The 17,536-nt window shown below is 37.3% G+C and overlaps 1 protein-coding gene across 1 annotated transcript in view; it reads left to right on the forward strand.

The window, feature by feature from the left end:
• TARBP1 (TAR (HIV-1) RNA binding protein 1) overlaps nt 1–16,799 on the forward strand; it is a 93,504-nt gene extending 76,705 nt beyond the window's left edge. Inside the window, exons 26-32 of the mRNA XM_049788091.1 lie at nt 1,636–1,832; nt 5,086–5,167; nt 8,357–8,528; nt 13,844–14,035; nt 14,219–14,343; nt 15,215–15,351; nt 16,408–16,799. Of these exons, the coding sequence (XP_049644048.1) occupies nt 1,636–1,832; nt 5,086–5,167; nt 8,357–8,528; nt 13,844–14,035; nt 14,219–14,343; nt 15,215–15,351; nt 16,408–16,573 (1,071 nt within the window). The 3' untranslated portion in view covers nt 16,574–16,799. The remainder of the gene's footprint in view (nt 1–1,635; nt 1,833–5,085; nt 5,168–8,356; nt 8,529–13,843; nt 14,036–14,218; nt 14,344–15,214; nt 15,352–16,407) is intronic.
• Nucleotides 16,800–17,536: the final 737 nt, after the last annotated feature.

Raw genomic sequence — 17,536 nt, forward strand, 5'->3', positions numbered from 1 at the left:
ACGGGGGACCATATGGGACACCTGGATTCGAACCAACCACCTTTGGTCCTGGATTGGCTGCTTGCAAGGCAAACGCCACTGTGCTATCTCTCCTGGCTCTCAACTCCTGATTTTTAATTAAAAATGTGATTTCAGGGGCCAGAGCGGTAGCACAAGTGGAAAAAGGCATCATCTACCTTGTGCGCATTAGCCTAGGATGGACCGTAGTTTGATCCCCCAGCGTCCCATATGGTCCCCCAAGCCAGGAGCTATTTCTGAGGTCATAGCCAGGAGTAACTCCTGAGTGTCACTGAGTGTGGCCCAAAATAAACAAAACAAAACAAAACACAAATGTGATTTCACAATGCCGGGGTTGGTAGGAGGGAATTCTAAGAACGAAGTAGACATTCCAGTGGATGTTGTGAGATTAGAAGATTGAATGAAACCCTATTATCTTATCATTAAATCAAATTAAATATAAATTAGAAAGAAGTGTGATTGCAAACTGGCTAGAAAACTCACAGGACTAGGTGTATGCTTTGTAATCCAGAGACACTAGCACCACAGGGTCTCTTGTACCCTGCCATGAGTGACCCTTGGGGACTGAGCTAGGATTAGCACCTGAGTATCATGGGTGTGCCTCTAAACTGAAATAAAAATGATTTTAAATAAAAAATTTGATTGTCTGGTGTCCACTTTAAGAAATTGTCATTTCTTTTGCCTTTTAATAGCTGTTAAAAGTGTGTGTTTTTAGGGGCCGGAGAGATAGCATGGAGGTAAGGCGTTTGCCTTTCATGCAGAAGGTCGGTGGTTCGAATCCTGGCATCCCATATGGTTCCTGAGCCTGCCAGGAGCGATTTCTGAGCATAGAGCCAGGAGGAACCAAAAACAAAAAAAAAAAAAAGATAATTTTTGGGCTGGTGAGGTGGCATTAGAGGTAAGGTGTCTGTCTGCCTTGCAAATGCTAGCCAAGGAAAGATCACAACCGCAGTTCCATCCCCCGGTGTCCTATACGGTTCCCCCAAGCCAGGGGCAATTTCTGAGCGCTTAGCAGGGAGTAACCCCTAAGCATCAAACGGGTGTGGGCCAAAAAACCAAAAAAAAAAAAAAGTGTGTGTTTTTAAAAATTGGGGCCTATCACTACAAGTCTCCAGATTATACTGATGAAATAGTTGTGAATTCAAAGAAGAAGTCTATAGGGATGTTTAAACTGTTTATGTAATCTTCCCTTTTATTTTCCTGCTCCATTCAATATGGATCCAAGATTACCAGTAGAAAAAACAGTAGCTCAAAATAGCACTCTGAGATTCCTTGCTTAAACATACTTTCTTGTTCACTAAACATGGTGCTTTTAAGATTTTTTAACTTTTTTCATATAAAGTAAGTTAATAAACAATGGGTGCACTTTTTTAAATGTGGTTACATAATGAGGGCAGTGCACTGCAGCTTTTCAAATGAAAACTAAACAGCTGGGAGATATTCTTGCTTGAGGAAATAGCTAATGACAAAGTACCTCCTTTGAGAAGGAAAAATAAGAAGAGCTGCCACAGCAAAGCCAGTGAAACATTTTTAGCATTTATGTGCCTTGTTTTGGTCATAAGATCAAGGGCAAAAATAATGCATATTTACATTTGAAAAATGTTTTCTCTTTTTCAGAAACCAGTTCTGAAGCAAGCCCTTCTTATTACACTGAAGTGGTGTTTCAACCACAATTTTAGTGTTCGATTGTATGCATTAGTAGCTCTTAAGAAAATCTGGAGCATGTGTAAAATGTTGTGCATTGAAGAATTAGATGTTTTGACTTCTGTTATTGAGTCGAGTCTTAATCAGGTGGAGAACATGCATGGAGCAGGGTAAGTGAACCTTGTATCCATCAGTTTCTCTATTAGAGCACAGAAGATGCAACAAGTACTTTTCATTGTCCCATTGTGCTAGAGAACATGTTGCTTGGATAAAGCACTAACTATATGAGGTAAAGAATGATCATTCTTATTCTTGTCAGCTTTATCTCCTCTTTTGGTTGCTTATTTAATATGTGATACTTTTAAAATAAGGTCTGGGACGGAGTGGTAATATAGTTAGTAAGACACTTGTCATGCACATTGTTGACCTGGGTTCAATCCCTAGCACTTCGTTTAGTTCCACTAGCATTGCTGGGTGTGAAGCAAAATTAAAAACAAAAAAGGAACTAGAACTTCTCAGGTGCACTAAAATAGCTGGACTTTTGTTTTTGATTTTATTTTCCTTTTGAGAATTCTGTTCCCCAAGTGAAGTATGTGGTGAAAACCTCTATATCGAAAATAAAATACTGCAACTGTGGAGGAAGTGTAAACTGGGCAGTAACCTAATATTTTGTTGATTGACCTTTGTCCACATCTATTCTGAGTGAAAATCACCATGCATAAAATATACTAACAGGTTCAAAGCAATTGGGGTACTTGCTTTGCACAGGGTTGACTCAAGTTCAATACCAGGCACCTATGTAGTCTCCTCAAACCACCAGGAGTGACCTCTGAGTGTAGATCCAGGATAAATTCTGAGTATGGCCAAATATGGCCCCCCCAAAAAGCAACTAAACAAAGCAAAGCAAGTTAACATGTCCTAGTTGTCCCCAGATACCTGAATTTCTGTTACTATATTATTTACAACATTGTTCATTTTTATTATGATTATTACAGAAAGCTAGGCAGTACTAATATAAAAAGTTTTAGAATCTGGAAAAACAATTTTATATAAATGAATTGATAAAGGTTGGCAGTAATTATTAGACATGTGAAATAATGCAAATAGGGAAAAACCTGGAACTGTTAGGATCTTTGCCTTGACCATCAAGTTAGCACATGGTATTAAGATCAGATTGAGTCTATACAAAGTTTCATGTAGTGCCAGGTCTGAAGAACTTTCTTTGTTCCAGACAATATGGTAGTTCTTTATCTAAATTTTTCTTTTTTTGTTTGTTTGCTTTTGTTTTTGTTTGGGTCACACCTGGCAGTGCTCAAGGGTTACTACTCCTGGCTCTGCACTCAGAAATCGCTCCTGGCAGGCTTGGGGTACCATATGGCAGTGTTTTTCAACCTGTTTGTGCGAAGACACACTTTTTTCATGAAAAAAAAATCACGAGACACACTACCATTAGAAAATGTTAAAAGAAAATTGAACTCTGGGCCTATATTGACTATATTTAAAGTAATTCTCTTGAATAGGAATCAAATAAGCACAAAGAAATTATTTTATAATTACTTTATTATGAAATAATCTAACGATTGGTCTATTTGTGAGTCAAAGCCACATGTTACGATGAAATTGGAATTTTTCCCACGGCATACCATACAATATCTCACGGCACACTAGTGTGCCACAGCCCAGTGGTTAAAAAAACGCTATGGGATACCGGGAATTGAACCATCGTCAGTCCTGGGTCAGCTGTGTGCAAGGCAAACGCCCTACAGCTGTGCTATTACTCAACCCCATATCTAAATTTTTCTCAGAGTTGTTGAAAAAGGCATTTGAGTACTTAAATTTAACAAGGGTACTCTGGGTATTGTAGAAGAATATTTAATCCAGTAAATATAAAGACCATGATATAATTACATGAGATAGAAGCAGAAAAGAGAGTAAGAAGAAACTTTGTTGGGTAGATAGGTTGGATATTATATATAAAGGACACATGGACAAAAAGGAGTGAAAACCTCATATCTATTTGAGCTTGATGATTTGGTAGGACTAGTATCTTTGGCTACCAGAGCTTGTGTCTTCATTGTTTTTAAAGATTTGTGAGCACTATGGTTTGAGAGTTTTATTCTCAGATATCTGAGATCTGAACAATTTTTTTTTCTTTGTGAACAAATTTTTTATGTTTCAGCACAATGTTACTCTCTACAATCTATTAATTTAACATTGTTAGTGCCCTAACATGCGATTTCAGTGTTCATACAGAAAAGTAACTAGTGATCCTGTTTGCCTAGAGGGCAGTTGTTGAGTTATTTGAGGCAAGATATCAAAACCAGAAACACTTGGTATTAGGTGTGAAAGTATTACAGATGTTAGTGAAGCACAGATGTATGTGGTTTTGTGTTTGAGAGGTGGGCAGCGGTGCTGCTGCTTCCTGGTGCAGGACATGGAGAATGTGGAGTGGGTGGAAATCGGAGCCCTAGATGCACCTAGATGACTAGAGAGGTTGGCATCTGCATTATGGGTCAAGAGTGTCCTGGATTCCCAAGCTGTGAAGGGGGAGGGAAGTTTGTGGAGCACAGCAGCCAGGGAGGAATCAAGACTGCATTTTACTGTGTTCATCCACTTATTTTGTTTGTTTTCATTTTTATTTAAACTCTGAGGTTACAAGGTTGTTCATAATGCAGTTTTTTTTTATAGATAAGTTGTTCATATAGTCATACAATGTATAACAACCTTCACCATGCACATTTTCCCCCACTAATGTCCCCAGTTTCCTCTCACTCTTCCCATGCCCTCTCCCCTAAATGTCTCCTAGCATCCACACACACCCCCTTTTTTTGATACTGTTATACACATTCATTTTTTTTTCTTTTTCTTTTTGGACCACACCCTGTGGCGTGCGGGTTATTCCTGGCTCTGTGCTCAGAAATGGCTCCTTCAGGCTCAGGGTCCATATGGGATGCTGGTGATCAAACACAGATCTGTCCTGGATCAGCTGCATGCAAGACAAAAACCCTATCATCGTGCTATCACTCTGGCCCCATGGCATCCACATTCTTTTAATAACTTTTAGGAGATGTTTATTAGCATACAAATTCTTTTTTTTTTTTTTTTTTTGGTTTTTGGGTCACACCCGGTGGTGCTCAGGGGTTACTCCTGGCTGTCTGCTCAGAAATAGCTCCTGGCAGGCACGGGGGACCATATGGGACACCGGGATTCAAATCAACCACCTTTGGTCCTGGATCGGCTGCTTGCAAGGCAAACGCCGCTGTGCTATCTCTCCGGGCCCCTGCATACAAATTCTTAGGATAAATTTTTTTAAAATAGTTTTTCATTCTGAATTTTGAAGAACTTTTAAAAAATATATAATTACATATTCCCCTTGGAGTTTGTTTCAGTTTCCATGCCTCATACCATATTTTTAATTTTTAGGAATGCCAAGAAGAATTGGCAGCGCATCCAAGAACATTTCTTTTTTGCAACATTTCACCCTCTTAAGGATTATTGTCTGGAGGTGAGATTCTCACTTATAAATTCTTTGTTATTTTTTGTATATTCAGTCCTCCTCCTTTTGTGCTGTAGTTATTGAAGGGCTATGATCAGGTTAATTTTTTTCTCCCTAATTACAGACATTATCATAGCACTGTAAATCTCCAAGCTTAAGTTTGTAACTTTATGTAGATGACTTGCTTGCATTTCACTCTTAAGCAGTGAAAATTGGCTTGTCATTTTCATTTTCTATTTCTCAGGCAGTGTCTGGCTTGTAAACACTGGAAGGGGGAATATTAAATCTAATCAGAAATCTATTCTGACATGTAAAAGGAATGAGTAAGAACATTTGTGCAGGTGAGATTTTGTTGTAATAAACCCATTTTAAATGAAAGACCAAAAAGATCTTCTGTTAATTACATTTTGTAGATTCTGAAATAAAGCAAATATATAACCTGATTGATTGTAAAAGAATGTGTGTATTTAATTTTAAGAATCATAGCATACTTATTACAATTAGCATGTGAATTGATTTAATATATGAATCATAAGTTATAATTTTTCTTCAGTGATAAGGATGATTTTCCATTGAATTTAACACATTGATACTAGTGCACAAATTTGTGTTAATTAAACTATATTCAAGTGTGAACCACTAATGGTATGTACCTACATCAACATGCTTACACATAACATGAATTTTTCTTTAAAAAAGACCTAGTGGGGCTGGTGAGGTGGCGCTAGAGGTAAGGTGTCTGCCTTTCAAATGCTAGCCAAGTAAAGATCACGACCGCGGTTCAATCCCCGGCATCCCATATGGTCCCCCCAAGCCAGGCGCAATTTCTGAGTGCTTAGCCAGGAGTAACGCCTGAGCATCAAACGGGTGTGGCTCAAAAAAAAAAAAAAAAAACCAACAAAAGACCTAGTGGGAGCCGGAGTGATAGCACAGCGGTAAGACATTTGCCTTGAATGCGGCCAACCTGGAATGGACCCAGGTTCGATCCCTAGCATCCCATATGGTCCCCTGAGCCTGCCAGGAGCAACTTCTGAGCATAGAAAAGTAACCCTTGAGTGCCAGAGTGTGAACAAAACAAACAAACAAACAAATAAATAATTAAATAATTAAAATATCTAGATATTAGTAACTTTAGTTTTGGTATATAATGAGAAGAGAGGTTTCTTTGGTTCATCACTATTAAATTTTCCTTTAAAAATATGGATTTATGGGGCTGGAGAGATAGCATGGAGGTAAGGCGTTTACCTTTCATGCAGAAGGTCATCGGTTCAAATCCCGGCATCCCATATGGTACCCCGTGCCTGCCAGGAAAAATTTCTGAGCACGGAGCCAGGAAAAACTCCTGAGCATTGCCGGGTGTGACCCAAAATCCACAAAAAAAAAAAAAAAAATATGGATTTATATTGTAAGATTACCATCATAGAAAATTAATTTGTATTTTTAACATGTTCTGTCTGTGTTCTTTAGCACCCAGAATGTTTTGTTTGATATCTCTCTGAATAACACTTTTAATAACTCTAGTGTTAAGTCAACATTTCTGTTCAGTTTTTCAGCAGGACTAAGTCCTTTGCTTCCCACTTCTCCTTATCCTACCTTTGATTGCCTTTTTTATTTCCCCATTCACTATCTGAATCAGAACTGTGTGTAGAAATAAAATAGTGGCTTACAAGAACTTTGCATTTGGAAGTATACTAAGTATATATTTTATAAACATGTTATTGTAATATTATGTCTGTTAAGTTTTTTACAAATAATTTTAGTATAAAGATAACCAGGGGCCTGTGCAATAAATACAGCTTGCCTTGCACTTGCCTGACCTGAGTTCTGTCCTTGGCATCTCACATGGTCCCCTGAACACCCTCAGGAGAAATTCAGAATGTTGGTGATATGGCCAACAACAAAAGAAAACTACATTGATTTGTAAGATGTTTTGGTGGGGGGGCACTGGAGATACTCTGGGGTTATTCCTGACTATGTGCTCAGAAATCGCTCCTGGCTGGGGGGAACCACATGGAACGCTGAGGGATAGAATCGTGTGGTCTGTCCTTGGTCAGCCATGTACAAGGTAAACGTCCTACTGCTGCGCCATCACTCAGCACCAGATTTGTAAGATTTTTGTTAGGACTTTCACATTATTATAAGCTACACAGTTTAAAGTTGCTTATTTGTTGTCACATATTTATATGCCTTTTACCTTTGATAATGTTCCTTAGAAAGACATTGAAACATTGTCCATGTAATGACTGGGCTTTTACTACTGACAATGGTATCACTGTGCAATTTATGAAATACCATGATGTGCTATTTAATTTAACTTTCTTCACTGAATAAATGAAGAAACTGATGCTATTCAGTACTAAGTAGCTGTCTAACATCATATGGTTGATATGTAGTCAGAGCAAAATTTAGATTCTAAATTTGTTTTATGTCAAAGGAGGTTAAACTTGGTTCTTTACAGAGGTTTTTAGGTTAACAGTAAATAATAATCTTCTAAATGTTATATAACACTGATAATGATTAATTCCAAGCACTTTTTACCCTTATTCAAAGTTTAATTAATAGGACATATTACATAGAGTTGGAAATAACAGCATGGAAGACCAACCTGCCCTCAAAGATTTCCTAGATTTTTCTATTCCTTAAAATAAAAAAACTATATGTAGATGATTTCTGTGTGCTATAAATGAAAGTATGTAATTTTATTATTATATAGTCTGAGACTCAGTAATAATAAATTATAATTTAAACATGTTATATTTGTTACTTTTGAGGGACAGTTAGTTGGGCCATACCTACAGTGCTCAGGGGTTATTCTTGGCTCTGCACTCAGAAGTCACTCCTATCAGGTTAAGGGAACCATATGGGGTGCTGGGGATCAAATATGGGTCAGTCCTGGGTTGGCCACATGGAAGGCAAACGCCCTACCCCAATGTGGTAGTCTCTGGCCCATATATTTGTTACTTTTTTTTTGAAGCGGCGGGGGTTGGGGGGGTCACACCTAGCAGCTCTCAGGGGTTACTCCTGACTTTGCACTCAGAAATTGCCCCTGGCAGGCTTGGGGGATCATATGGGATGCCGGAATTGGAACCACCAACTGTCTGCATGAAAGGCAAACACTTTACTGCTGTGCTATCTCTCCGGCTCCTATATTTATTACTTTTAAGGGAAAATATTTAAAATTTACCATTCTCTTTTCAGACTATCTTTTATATCCTTCCACGCCTTTCAGGCCTTATTGAAGATGAATGGATCACCATTAGTAAATTTACCAAATTCACTGACATTCCTTTAGATGAAGGATTTCAGTGGTACCTTTCTTCAACTCAACTTCGTGAAATGACACCAAGTGACTGGTCTCAACAGGACATAGGTAAAAAGAAATTTTTATTTTCCCATTGACTTGCTTAGACTTATTTACTTTCATAATAATACTTTTTCATTAATGTGGTACCCCTTGCCTGCTCCACAAGAGAAGACATTGGGAAAATTGTGATATATTTTTTAACTAGTGCTTTTAGTTGTAGCTAAATTTGTTATAATTTTTTTTAAAGAAAACTGCTTTATTATTTAAGTAGGGGCTTCTCTTTACATTTTAAAATATTGCTAGTCATTCACTATATATTTCTGTAAAAATATTTTAGAAGGGCTGAGTGATGAAATCTTCTTTTGTCCCATTTAGGGAAATAACGTATTTAGGAAGCAGATTTCCTTATTGTGGTTCCTTCTTGCTCTTATTGGACATAGCTCATCTCCTATCCCTTCATCTCTCTTGTTTTCAACTCCTTTCAATTTATTCCATCCCTTCAGTTTTCATTGGGACCCACATTTCCTTTGATTTTTCACCTCTTCTTTCTCCTACCCTTTCTTAGTTCTAAAAACAGTAAGATTTAGATTAAATCACCTGTTTTCAAAGTCACAGGTAAACATCAGTCATTGGGAGTGGTAGTTTGCATTTTTAACATTTCTGCCACCAAATTCTGTCCTTATTCTTGCTTTATTTAACCCATAATCATCATTGGAAGTTCTTTTAGAAAATCAAAGTTTTTACATAGATGTTCTTCTCCTACTATACCTGATCTTCAAGTAAATTAGCATTTATTTGTTAGATATTGCTTTTCTGATTTCTTCCTAAATCTGACTTTTCTCACTGTTATATTTTTAGTTTTCCAAAATCAAACAAACAAAGACACCTTGGACATCTTACTAAAAGTGTAAATGCTACACTGCAGTGATAGTACAAAGGATAGGGCTCTTGCCTTAAGTGCAGATAACCTATGTTCAATTTCCAGCACCAGTATGGTTCTTGAACTTGCTAGGAGTGGTCCCTAAGCTCAAAGCCAGGAATAAGTCCTGTTGTGGCTTAAAGCAACAACATAAATAAATAAATAAATAAATAAAAGTAAAGTTCCCACCCTTAGATTTTTAGATCAATATGTTTAGTGTAGAGTTTTTGGAAAGCTGTGTGTTTGGTTGGTTTTTGTTTGTTTACTTTTTAGTCTAATTGTAAATATTCACAAATATTTTATTCACAAATAATTCACAAATTATTAGATTGCTTTACCTTAAAGTTTTTTTGTTTACTCAACAAGTATTTGTTGATTGTTTTCTATGTACCAACAGAGAGTCCTAGCTCTTAATGGAATTCACATGCCCTATATAGGAGACAACCCTAAACAATTTTAAATCATATCCCTAGGAAGGACAATGTTAGGTAGTAAAAGTTATTATAAAATACATAAAGCAAGGTAAAAGATAGTGACAAAGGATTAAATAGTACTTTCTGGGTGATAGTGCAACATGTAAGATCCTTGCCTTGAATGTGCAATACCTGGGTTCTATCCTGGGCATATATGGTCCTCCAAACTCTGAGTGATCCATCAGCAAAGAGACAGGAGTAAGCCCTGAACATTACATTGCTGGGTGTGGTCCCCCCCAAAAATGAACAAGAGCCAGTTTAAGGATAAACCTACAGGAATTAGGAATAAGTGTAACTCTGAAAGGGTTCACAAAATAAAGAATGGCAGATGTAAAGCTCTAGGAGTAGAAGATGATGGCAAAAAGCCATTTTTTTTTATCTCTGTGGTGGGAATATCCTAGTAGGGCTGAGTTAAGAAGGGTTGGGAAGTGAAGAAAGAGAGACAGAAAGAATGGATTTGAACACTGAAATAGAATGGAACAAAGAAATGTCATGTTATTTGCATAGGGAGAACATAAAAGAGGTCTCTCGAATGTTGCTTTCCCTGAAATATTTATTGTCCCTTTTTTCTCATTTTCTATTCTTTTCCTAAACATATTTTATTAATTTTCACAACTAGTATTTCCATAAATTACTAGTTGTTCATTTTTTGCTGTCCTGAGTTTCCTCTTAAACCTGACTCTTCTTGATCTTTTATATATTTTTAGTTCACCCTAATTAAAATTTGGGGGCTGAGTGATAGTAAAGTGGATAGGGCACTTGCTTTACATGTAGCCAACCTGGATTCAAATTTGAGCACCCTGTACGGTCCTGGTCCTCTGAGAAATGATAGGAGTGATTTCTGACTGCTGAGCCAGGAATAACTCCTAAGCATATTAGATGTGGCCATAAAATAAAACCAAAATAAGAAAATTAAATATCTTGGATTTCTTATTAAAATTTTAGGTCTTCATTTCCAGTTAGGATTTTAAATCACTATGTCTAGTATATAGTTCTGGGAAAGTGATTCCTTATGTTTGTTTTATTTATTTAAGTTCACTAAGGCTATATAATTAACTTTCACTAGATGACTAACATTGATGTCTATCTCCTCCCATCCTCTTTCTTGAAATTACTGGATATTTTTTTTAAATTTTAATTGAGGCACCTTCATTTACAAGTCCATAAGTTCTTTAAAAAATTATTTTTGTAACACCATATTTACGAAGTTGTTCATAGTACAGCTATTTCAGGCATTAAATATTTAAACACTAATCCCACCAGTGTTACTTTCCCTTTATCTTTACCTTTGTCTCCAGCTTTCCTATCCACCACCCTGGCCTGCTCCCTTCTAGGTACAAATAAATTTACTTTATATTGTTTGTTACAATACAAAGGCATGGGATTATCAAAATTTATATCAGGGGCTGTGGAGATAGCATGAAGGTAAGGCGTTTGCCTTGGATGCAAAAGGTCAGTGGTTCAAATCCCAGCACCCCATATGGTCCCTTGAGCCTGCCGGGGGTGATTTCTGAGCGTAGAGCCAGGAGTAACCCCTGAGCACTGCCGGGTGTGACCCCAAAAAAACAAAACAAAACAAAATTTATATCAAGAGTTAATTTTAAATAATTATGTCTCTCCATGGTGCTATTAAAGTCATTGTCTATGGATTATTGGGATACTATTTGAGCCTTCAGTGTTACTGTTTAGGCTCACTGAGCTTGGTAGATTTCTATGTACCTTTTCCATTAGATTTCCTGTGATAACTGTTGAGCTCACACTACTATGAAATGTTGAGGTGTCCAGAAACTACAGAGCTGACACATATATGGTGGCTTGCCGGTTTGGTAAGGGGAAGTTGCAGAGCTGGGCTGTTTCTGACAGAGTGTGGCTCTGGGCTGCTGTGGCTTCTGGAATAAAGGAGAATCTACCCCCACTCGTTTTGAGAGCTCCCCAGAGGTATCAGTGTTAAACCGACTACCTGGGAAGAATTGGTAGCACATGAACACCATGTATGACTCCAAAATTAAAACAATAAAGCATCACTGCTGTTCGTTTCTTTCATATACTGTTATATGTGCTTATCTACAGTCTGTACTACCCATGTTTTTTGTTTTTGTTTTTGCTTTGGCAACTGTTTAGTCTTTTGAACCCTTTAGGTCGTACTCTTAGGTATGCTTTCTGTTGGGACATACGTCACTGTAATACTGCCATTTTAGTTATTTGCTTGTCTCTTACATCCCTGGTGGGCTAAATGCTCCTGGATTGATCATTCACTACTCCAGAATGGAACATAGTAGGAGCCCAAAAAAACTTCATTCTAGAGTCTACCCTGTGCTAAGCTAGAAATAAAAACACTTGGGGCTGGAGCAGTCCCATAGCAGTAGGGTGCTTGCCTTGCACGCAGCTAACCCAGGACAGACCTCAGTTCAATCCCCAGCATTCCATATGGTCCTCCAAGCTAGGAGTGATCTCTGAGCGAATAGCCAGAAATAACCCATGAGCGACACTGAGTGTGGCCCAAAAAACAAACAAACAAACAAAAAAAGAAATCAAAACACTTAAGCTAGACAAGTTTAATAACCTTCTGAGTGCTCATCAGGTTAATTGAGGTACCACTGTTTCAGAGACTATCTTTAACTTCAGAAGTTCTACCAAATACTTGTATAATAGTTTAAGATAAAGACTATAGAAATTTAATATTTCTACATAAAATTCTAATGTAGTACATTATTTGAACAGCATTTTTAATGCAAGGCCAGAGAGATAGCACAGCAGGTAGGGCATTTGCCTTGCTTAAGGTTGACCAGGTTTAATCCCTGAAATCTCATATGGTCCTCCAAGCCTTCGGGAAGTGATTTAATTTATATGTCATATTTATGAATTCTAGCTAAGATGTTTTTCAGTTTGGGATATGCTCAAGTATTTTTTAAAATCTTAATTTTGTTTTTTTGTTTTTTGTTTTTGGGTCACACCTGGCAGTGCTCAGGGGTTACTTCTGGCTATGCTCAGAAATCGCTCCTGGCAGGCTCAGGGGACCATATGGGATGCCGAGATTAGAACCACTGACCTTCTGCATGCAAAGCAAACACCTTACCTTCATGCTATCTCTCCGGCCCCAATTTTTTTGTTTGTTTGTTTTATTGTTTTGAGTCACATTTGGCAACCCTCGGGTTACTTCTGGCTCTGTGCTCAGAAATTGCTTCTGGCTGGCTCAGGGGACCATGTGGGATACCAGGATTTGAACCATGACAATGACTTTAATAGCACCATGGAGAGACATAATTATTTAAAATTAACCAATCGTCCTGGATTGGTTTGTGCAAGGCATATGCCCTACCGCTATGCTATCTCTCCATGTGGACATAGGAGCCGGAGCAGTGGCGCAGCAGTAGGGTGCTTGCCTTGCATGTGGCTGACCTAGGACAAACCTCGCGGTTCTATCACCTGCCATCCTATGATTTTCCAAAGCCGGGAGTGATTTCTGAGCGCAGAGCCAGGAGTAACCCCAGAGCATCATTGGTGTGCCCCCCCAAATAATTTCCTTATGGATATAAAATTGAATTTGAAAATTCAAAATCATTATTGTAAATGCAAATTGACCATGTCCATAGTATAGTTAATATATAGTTTTATATATACATATATAAGTTGAAGTATAGTTATATATATGTCCAAGTATAGTTAATATTTTTCTAAACTTTTTAAAATACTTAAAGTATTTTAAGTATATATATATATATAAATAGCTTTACTTTTTTTTTTGTTTTTGGTTTTTTCTTTTTAGGTTTTTGAGCCACATTTTGTGATGTTCAAGTTGTATACCTTGTATGCTCAGGAAGTAGTCCTTGAAAACCCAAGGGACCACAACAGGTTTTAGGAATTGGACTGCATGCAAGACAAGCAGTTCAATCAGACTGCTGGTTTCATGCAAGACAGCTGCCTGACCCTCTGACTTATAGATTTTCTATCCCTTTAACCCATAGATTTTTGTTTTATTTTCTTCCCAGGTTCTAACTCAGGAGAAGTAGATAACCAAGCAGATTGGACTGATGTTCAGAAGAAGATTATCCCAGGGAAAAAATATGTTCCAGATTTAGACTTGGAGCTAGTTCTTCAGGATCGTGCTGCCAAACTTGGAAAGTCGATTAATAGACTGATTGTAGTAGCCTCACTCATAGATAAGCCAACCAATTTAGGAGGTAATACTGTAGTCCATTTGGTTCCTGGCTTAAAATCCTTTGATCCTGAAAGTTGTTACTCCATCAGTTGTTATGTTGTTGTTGTTTTTCATATGTAGCCCTCTTTGTACCTTCAGAGAAACATATAGGACCCACTGAACATATTGTTTACTAGGAACAGTAATTCCAATTTGTTCTGTTTAGGACTGTGCCGGACCTGTGAGGTATTTGGGGCCTCAGTCCTTGTTGTTGGCAGTCTGCACTATATCAAAGACAAACAGTTTCAGCATCTCAGCATTTCAGCAGAACAATGGCTTCCTTTAGTGGAGGTGTGTTCATGTGATTTATTGTTTCTTATGTTTGTTTTTTGGGACCACTCTCGTTGACATTGAGGGGTAACTCCTGGCTATGCACTCAGAAATCGTTCCTGGTTTGGGGGGACCATATGGGACACCGGGGATCAAACCACAGTCCGTCCTAGGCTAGCGCTTACAAGGCAGACGCTTTATCTCTAGCGCCACCACTCTGGCCCCAAGTGTGATTTATTATTAAAATCTTTTGGAATATTCTATCTCATGTATCAGTATTTTTTGTAGAATTTATACATAATAGTTTTTTATATATATGTAATACATAATAAACTATTATATATAATAGTCCTTTGATAATTTTAAAATGATAAAATAATTCATATCTTTGTTATTTTATTATCTTTCACATTGTGTATCCTTAGAAATATAAGTAACAAGAATTATTTTCAGTTAAATATGTACCATTGTATCTGACTTATAAATTTGGAATTAATTCCATTATTATGATGGGAGGTGGTTTTTCGTTTTTGGGTCACACCTGGCGGCGCTCAGGGATTACTCCTTGCTCTGTGCTTAGAAATCGTCCCTGGTGTTATTGTCAACAATATGTAAGACACTATGATCAAAATAAAAATTATATATATTATAAAAAAAAAAAAAAAAAAAAAGAAATCGTCCCTGGTAGGTACAGGGGACTTGGTCGCGTGCAAGGCAAACGCCTTACCGCTGTGCTATTGCTCCAGCCCCATAATTGGAGGTTTAATTTAACATTTGTGTCCTTATTCTTGTTTCCCCCTTTTCCTCCTCAAAAAGACAATGAGTTTAGTTTAATTTTGTTCTAAGCAGGGCTATAATTGAATGAGTAACCTACTCTATTTAAATGGTTAAGGTAAAACCACCTCAGCTGCTCAATTATCTACAGCAGAAAAAAACAGAAGGTTATACTATCATTGGTGTGGAACAAACTGCCAGAAGTTTAGACCTGACTCAATACTGCTTTCCTGAGAAATCTCTACTTTTACTGGGGTAAGAAAATGTTCTTGATGAGAATATATATTTTGTAAGTGTTATACTAGAAAGATTTTCAGAAATCCTATAGTTTACTAAGGTCAATATACACACTACACCTTTACTAAAAAATATTTTTATTATAACACCATGATTTACCAATTCATAGTACAGTCATTTCAGACATTAAATATTCAAACACCAATCCCACCACCAGTGTTACCTTCCCTTCATCTGTGTCTTCAACTTTCCTACCCACCACCCTGGCCTGCTCCCTTATAGGCACAAACAAATATACTTTATATTGTTTATTGTAATACAAAGGCATGGAATTATATAAATTTATATCAAAAGAGTTAATTTTAAATAATTATTATCTCTCCATGGTGCTATTAAAGTCATTGTCTATGGATTATTGGGATACTATTTGAGCCTTCAGTGTTACTGTTTAGGTTCACTGAGTTTGGTAGATTTCTGTGTACCTTTTCTATTAGATTTCCTGTGATAGTACTGAGCTCACACTACTATGAAATGTTGAGGTGTCCAGGATCTATATAGCTGACACAAATATGGTGGCTTGCCAGTTTGATAAGGCGAAGTTGCAGAGCTGGGCCGTTTTTGTCAGAGTGTATAGGATGTAGTTCTGGGCTGCTGGCAATTCAAGAATAAAAGGGGAATCTGCCCATTCATCTGAGAATTCCCCAGAAGTATCAGTGTGAAACCAGACTACCTGGGAAGTATCGGTGCCTATTTTTTTCTTTTGGAGCTTGGTAAAGAGGAGAGGAGCTGGATCTTTTAGTGCGGGGAAGATAGCAGGTGTGGGTGGAAGTTGCTAAGTTTTCCAATGGTGGGATGGGCGTCTATCTTTACTTTTGGTTCGTAAAGTCGATTAAAAGCCTATCTAGTTTTTTTTTTAAAAGACATTTTGTGTATTTGAAATTTGTGTATGTAGAATTGACCTATAAATCTTTTTGTTATACTAATTTTCCTGGTACCACAGACATTCAGAATCTGAGAAGAAAAGTACAATGATGAATTATGAGAAAAATAACCTCTTTCCATTTTCTTTATCAGAAATGAGCATGAAGGAATTCCAGCAAATCTGATCCAACAATTGGATGTCTGTGTGGAAATTCCTCAGCTGGGTATCATCCGCTCACTTAATGTCCATGTCAGTGGAGCTCTGCTGATTTGGGAATATACCAGGCAACAACTGCTTAAGCCTGGGAACAATGTATGAAGTTTGTGCCTTATGAGATGAATTGTTGGTGCTATTGAAACCTTTTCTTTGACATGGCTTTGGAGCAATGATAATGAAATTTTATAGAAAAAACTTGTTTTTATTTTTTGCGATGTGATGCCAAAACTTTTTCATGTGCCTTCAGTATAAGATGTCCCATTTAATAAACATTTATTTAGTTAAGCTGTGTATTATTACTTGAATAAAATATTTTAAATTACAGAAATTCAACATATTGAAAGGTAATTTCTTTCTTAGCAACTAATATTGTGAGAGATGCAGAGTACTATAGGAGTAAAGCAAAATTAAGAGATTTTTATCTATGAATACTGTGCCAGTAAGCCAAAAAAAAAATCATGGAGCGATAAAAAGCTTTTATGCGGAAAGGTGTTATTAGCTTCCTAAAGTCTATTTTCTGTTATATTTCCTGCTGATAGCCTCTTAATTTTAGGAGGGAGCATGCTTGGCAAGATGCTGAACTAACTTGGAAAAATTTTATAGTAGTCTCAGATTTTTTATTTTGTGGAAGTATTAGACCACGCATTGGTAGTGCTCAGGGCATATTCCTGACTCAGAGCTCTGTGCTCTGGCACATAGGTTTTAATGATTATAGGTTTTCATTTAAAACCATGCAGAACTTCATAATTATGCAAGTGGAGTGTTTGTGTAGATTTTTCATGTACCACCTTTGCTCATACAACCCAGTAGTAGTTTAGAAGTCTATATTCAGGGACTAGATAGATAGTAGGAGGTAAAGCACTTGCCTTACATGTACCCAACCCTGATTCTTTCCCTGGTAGCCAGGAGGGTCCACACTACTTGAGCACACTAAAGTGAACCCTGAGCACACAGACAGGAGTAAGCCCTGATCAGTTAGGTTTGGTCCCAAATAAACAACAACAAATAAGTCTGTATCTAGACATGAAACCAAAAGAGGTTATGGCATTACTGAAAGTGTGTCTG

Source organism: Suncus etruscus, chromosome 15, assembly GCF_024139225.1.
Source record: "Suncus etruscus isolate mSunEtr1 chromosome 15, mSunEtr1.pri.cur, whole genome shotgun sequence".
Classification (NCBI taxonomy): domain Eukaryota; kingdom Metazoa; phylum Chordata; class Mammalia; order Eulipotyphla; family Soricidae; genus Suncus; species Suncus etruscus.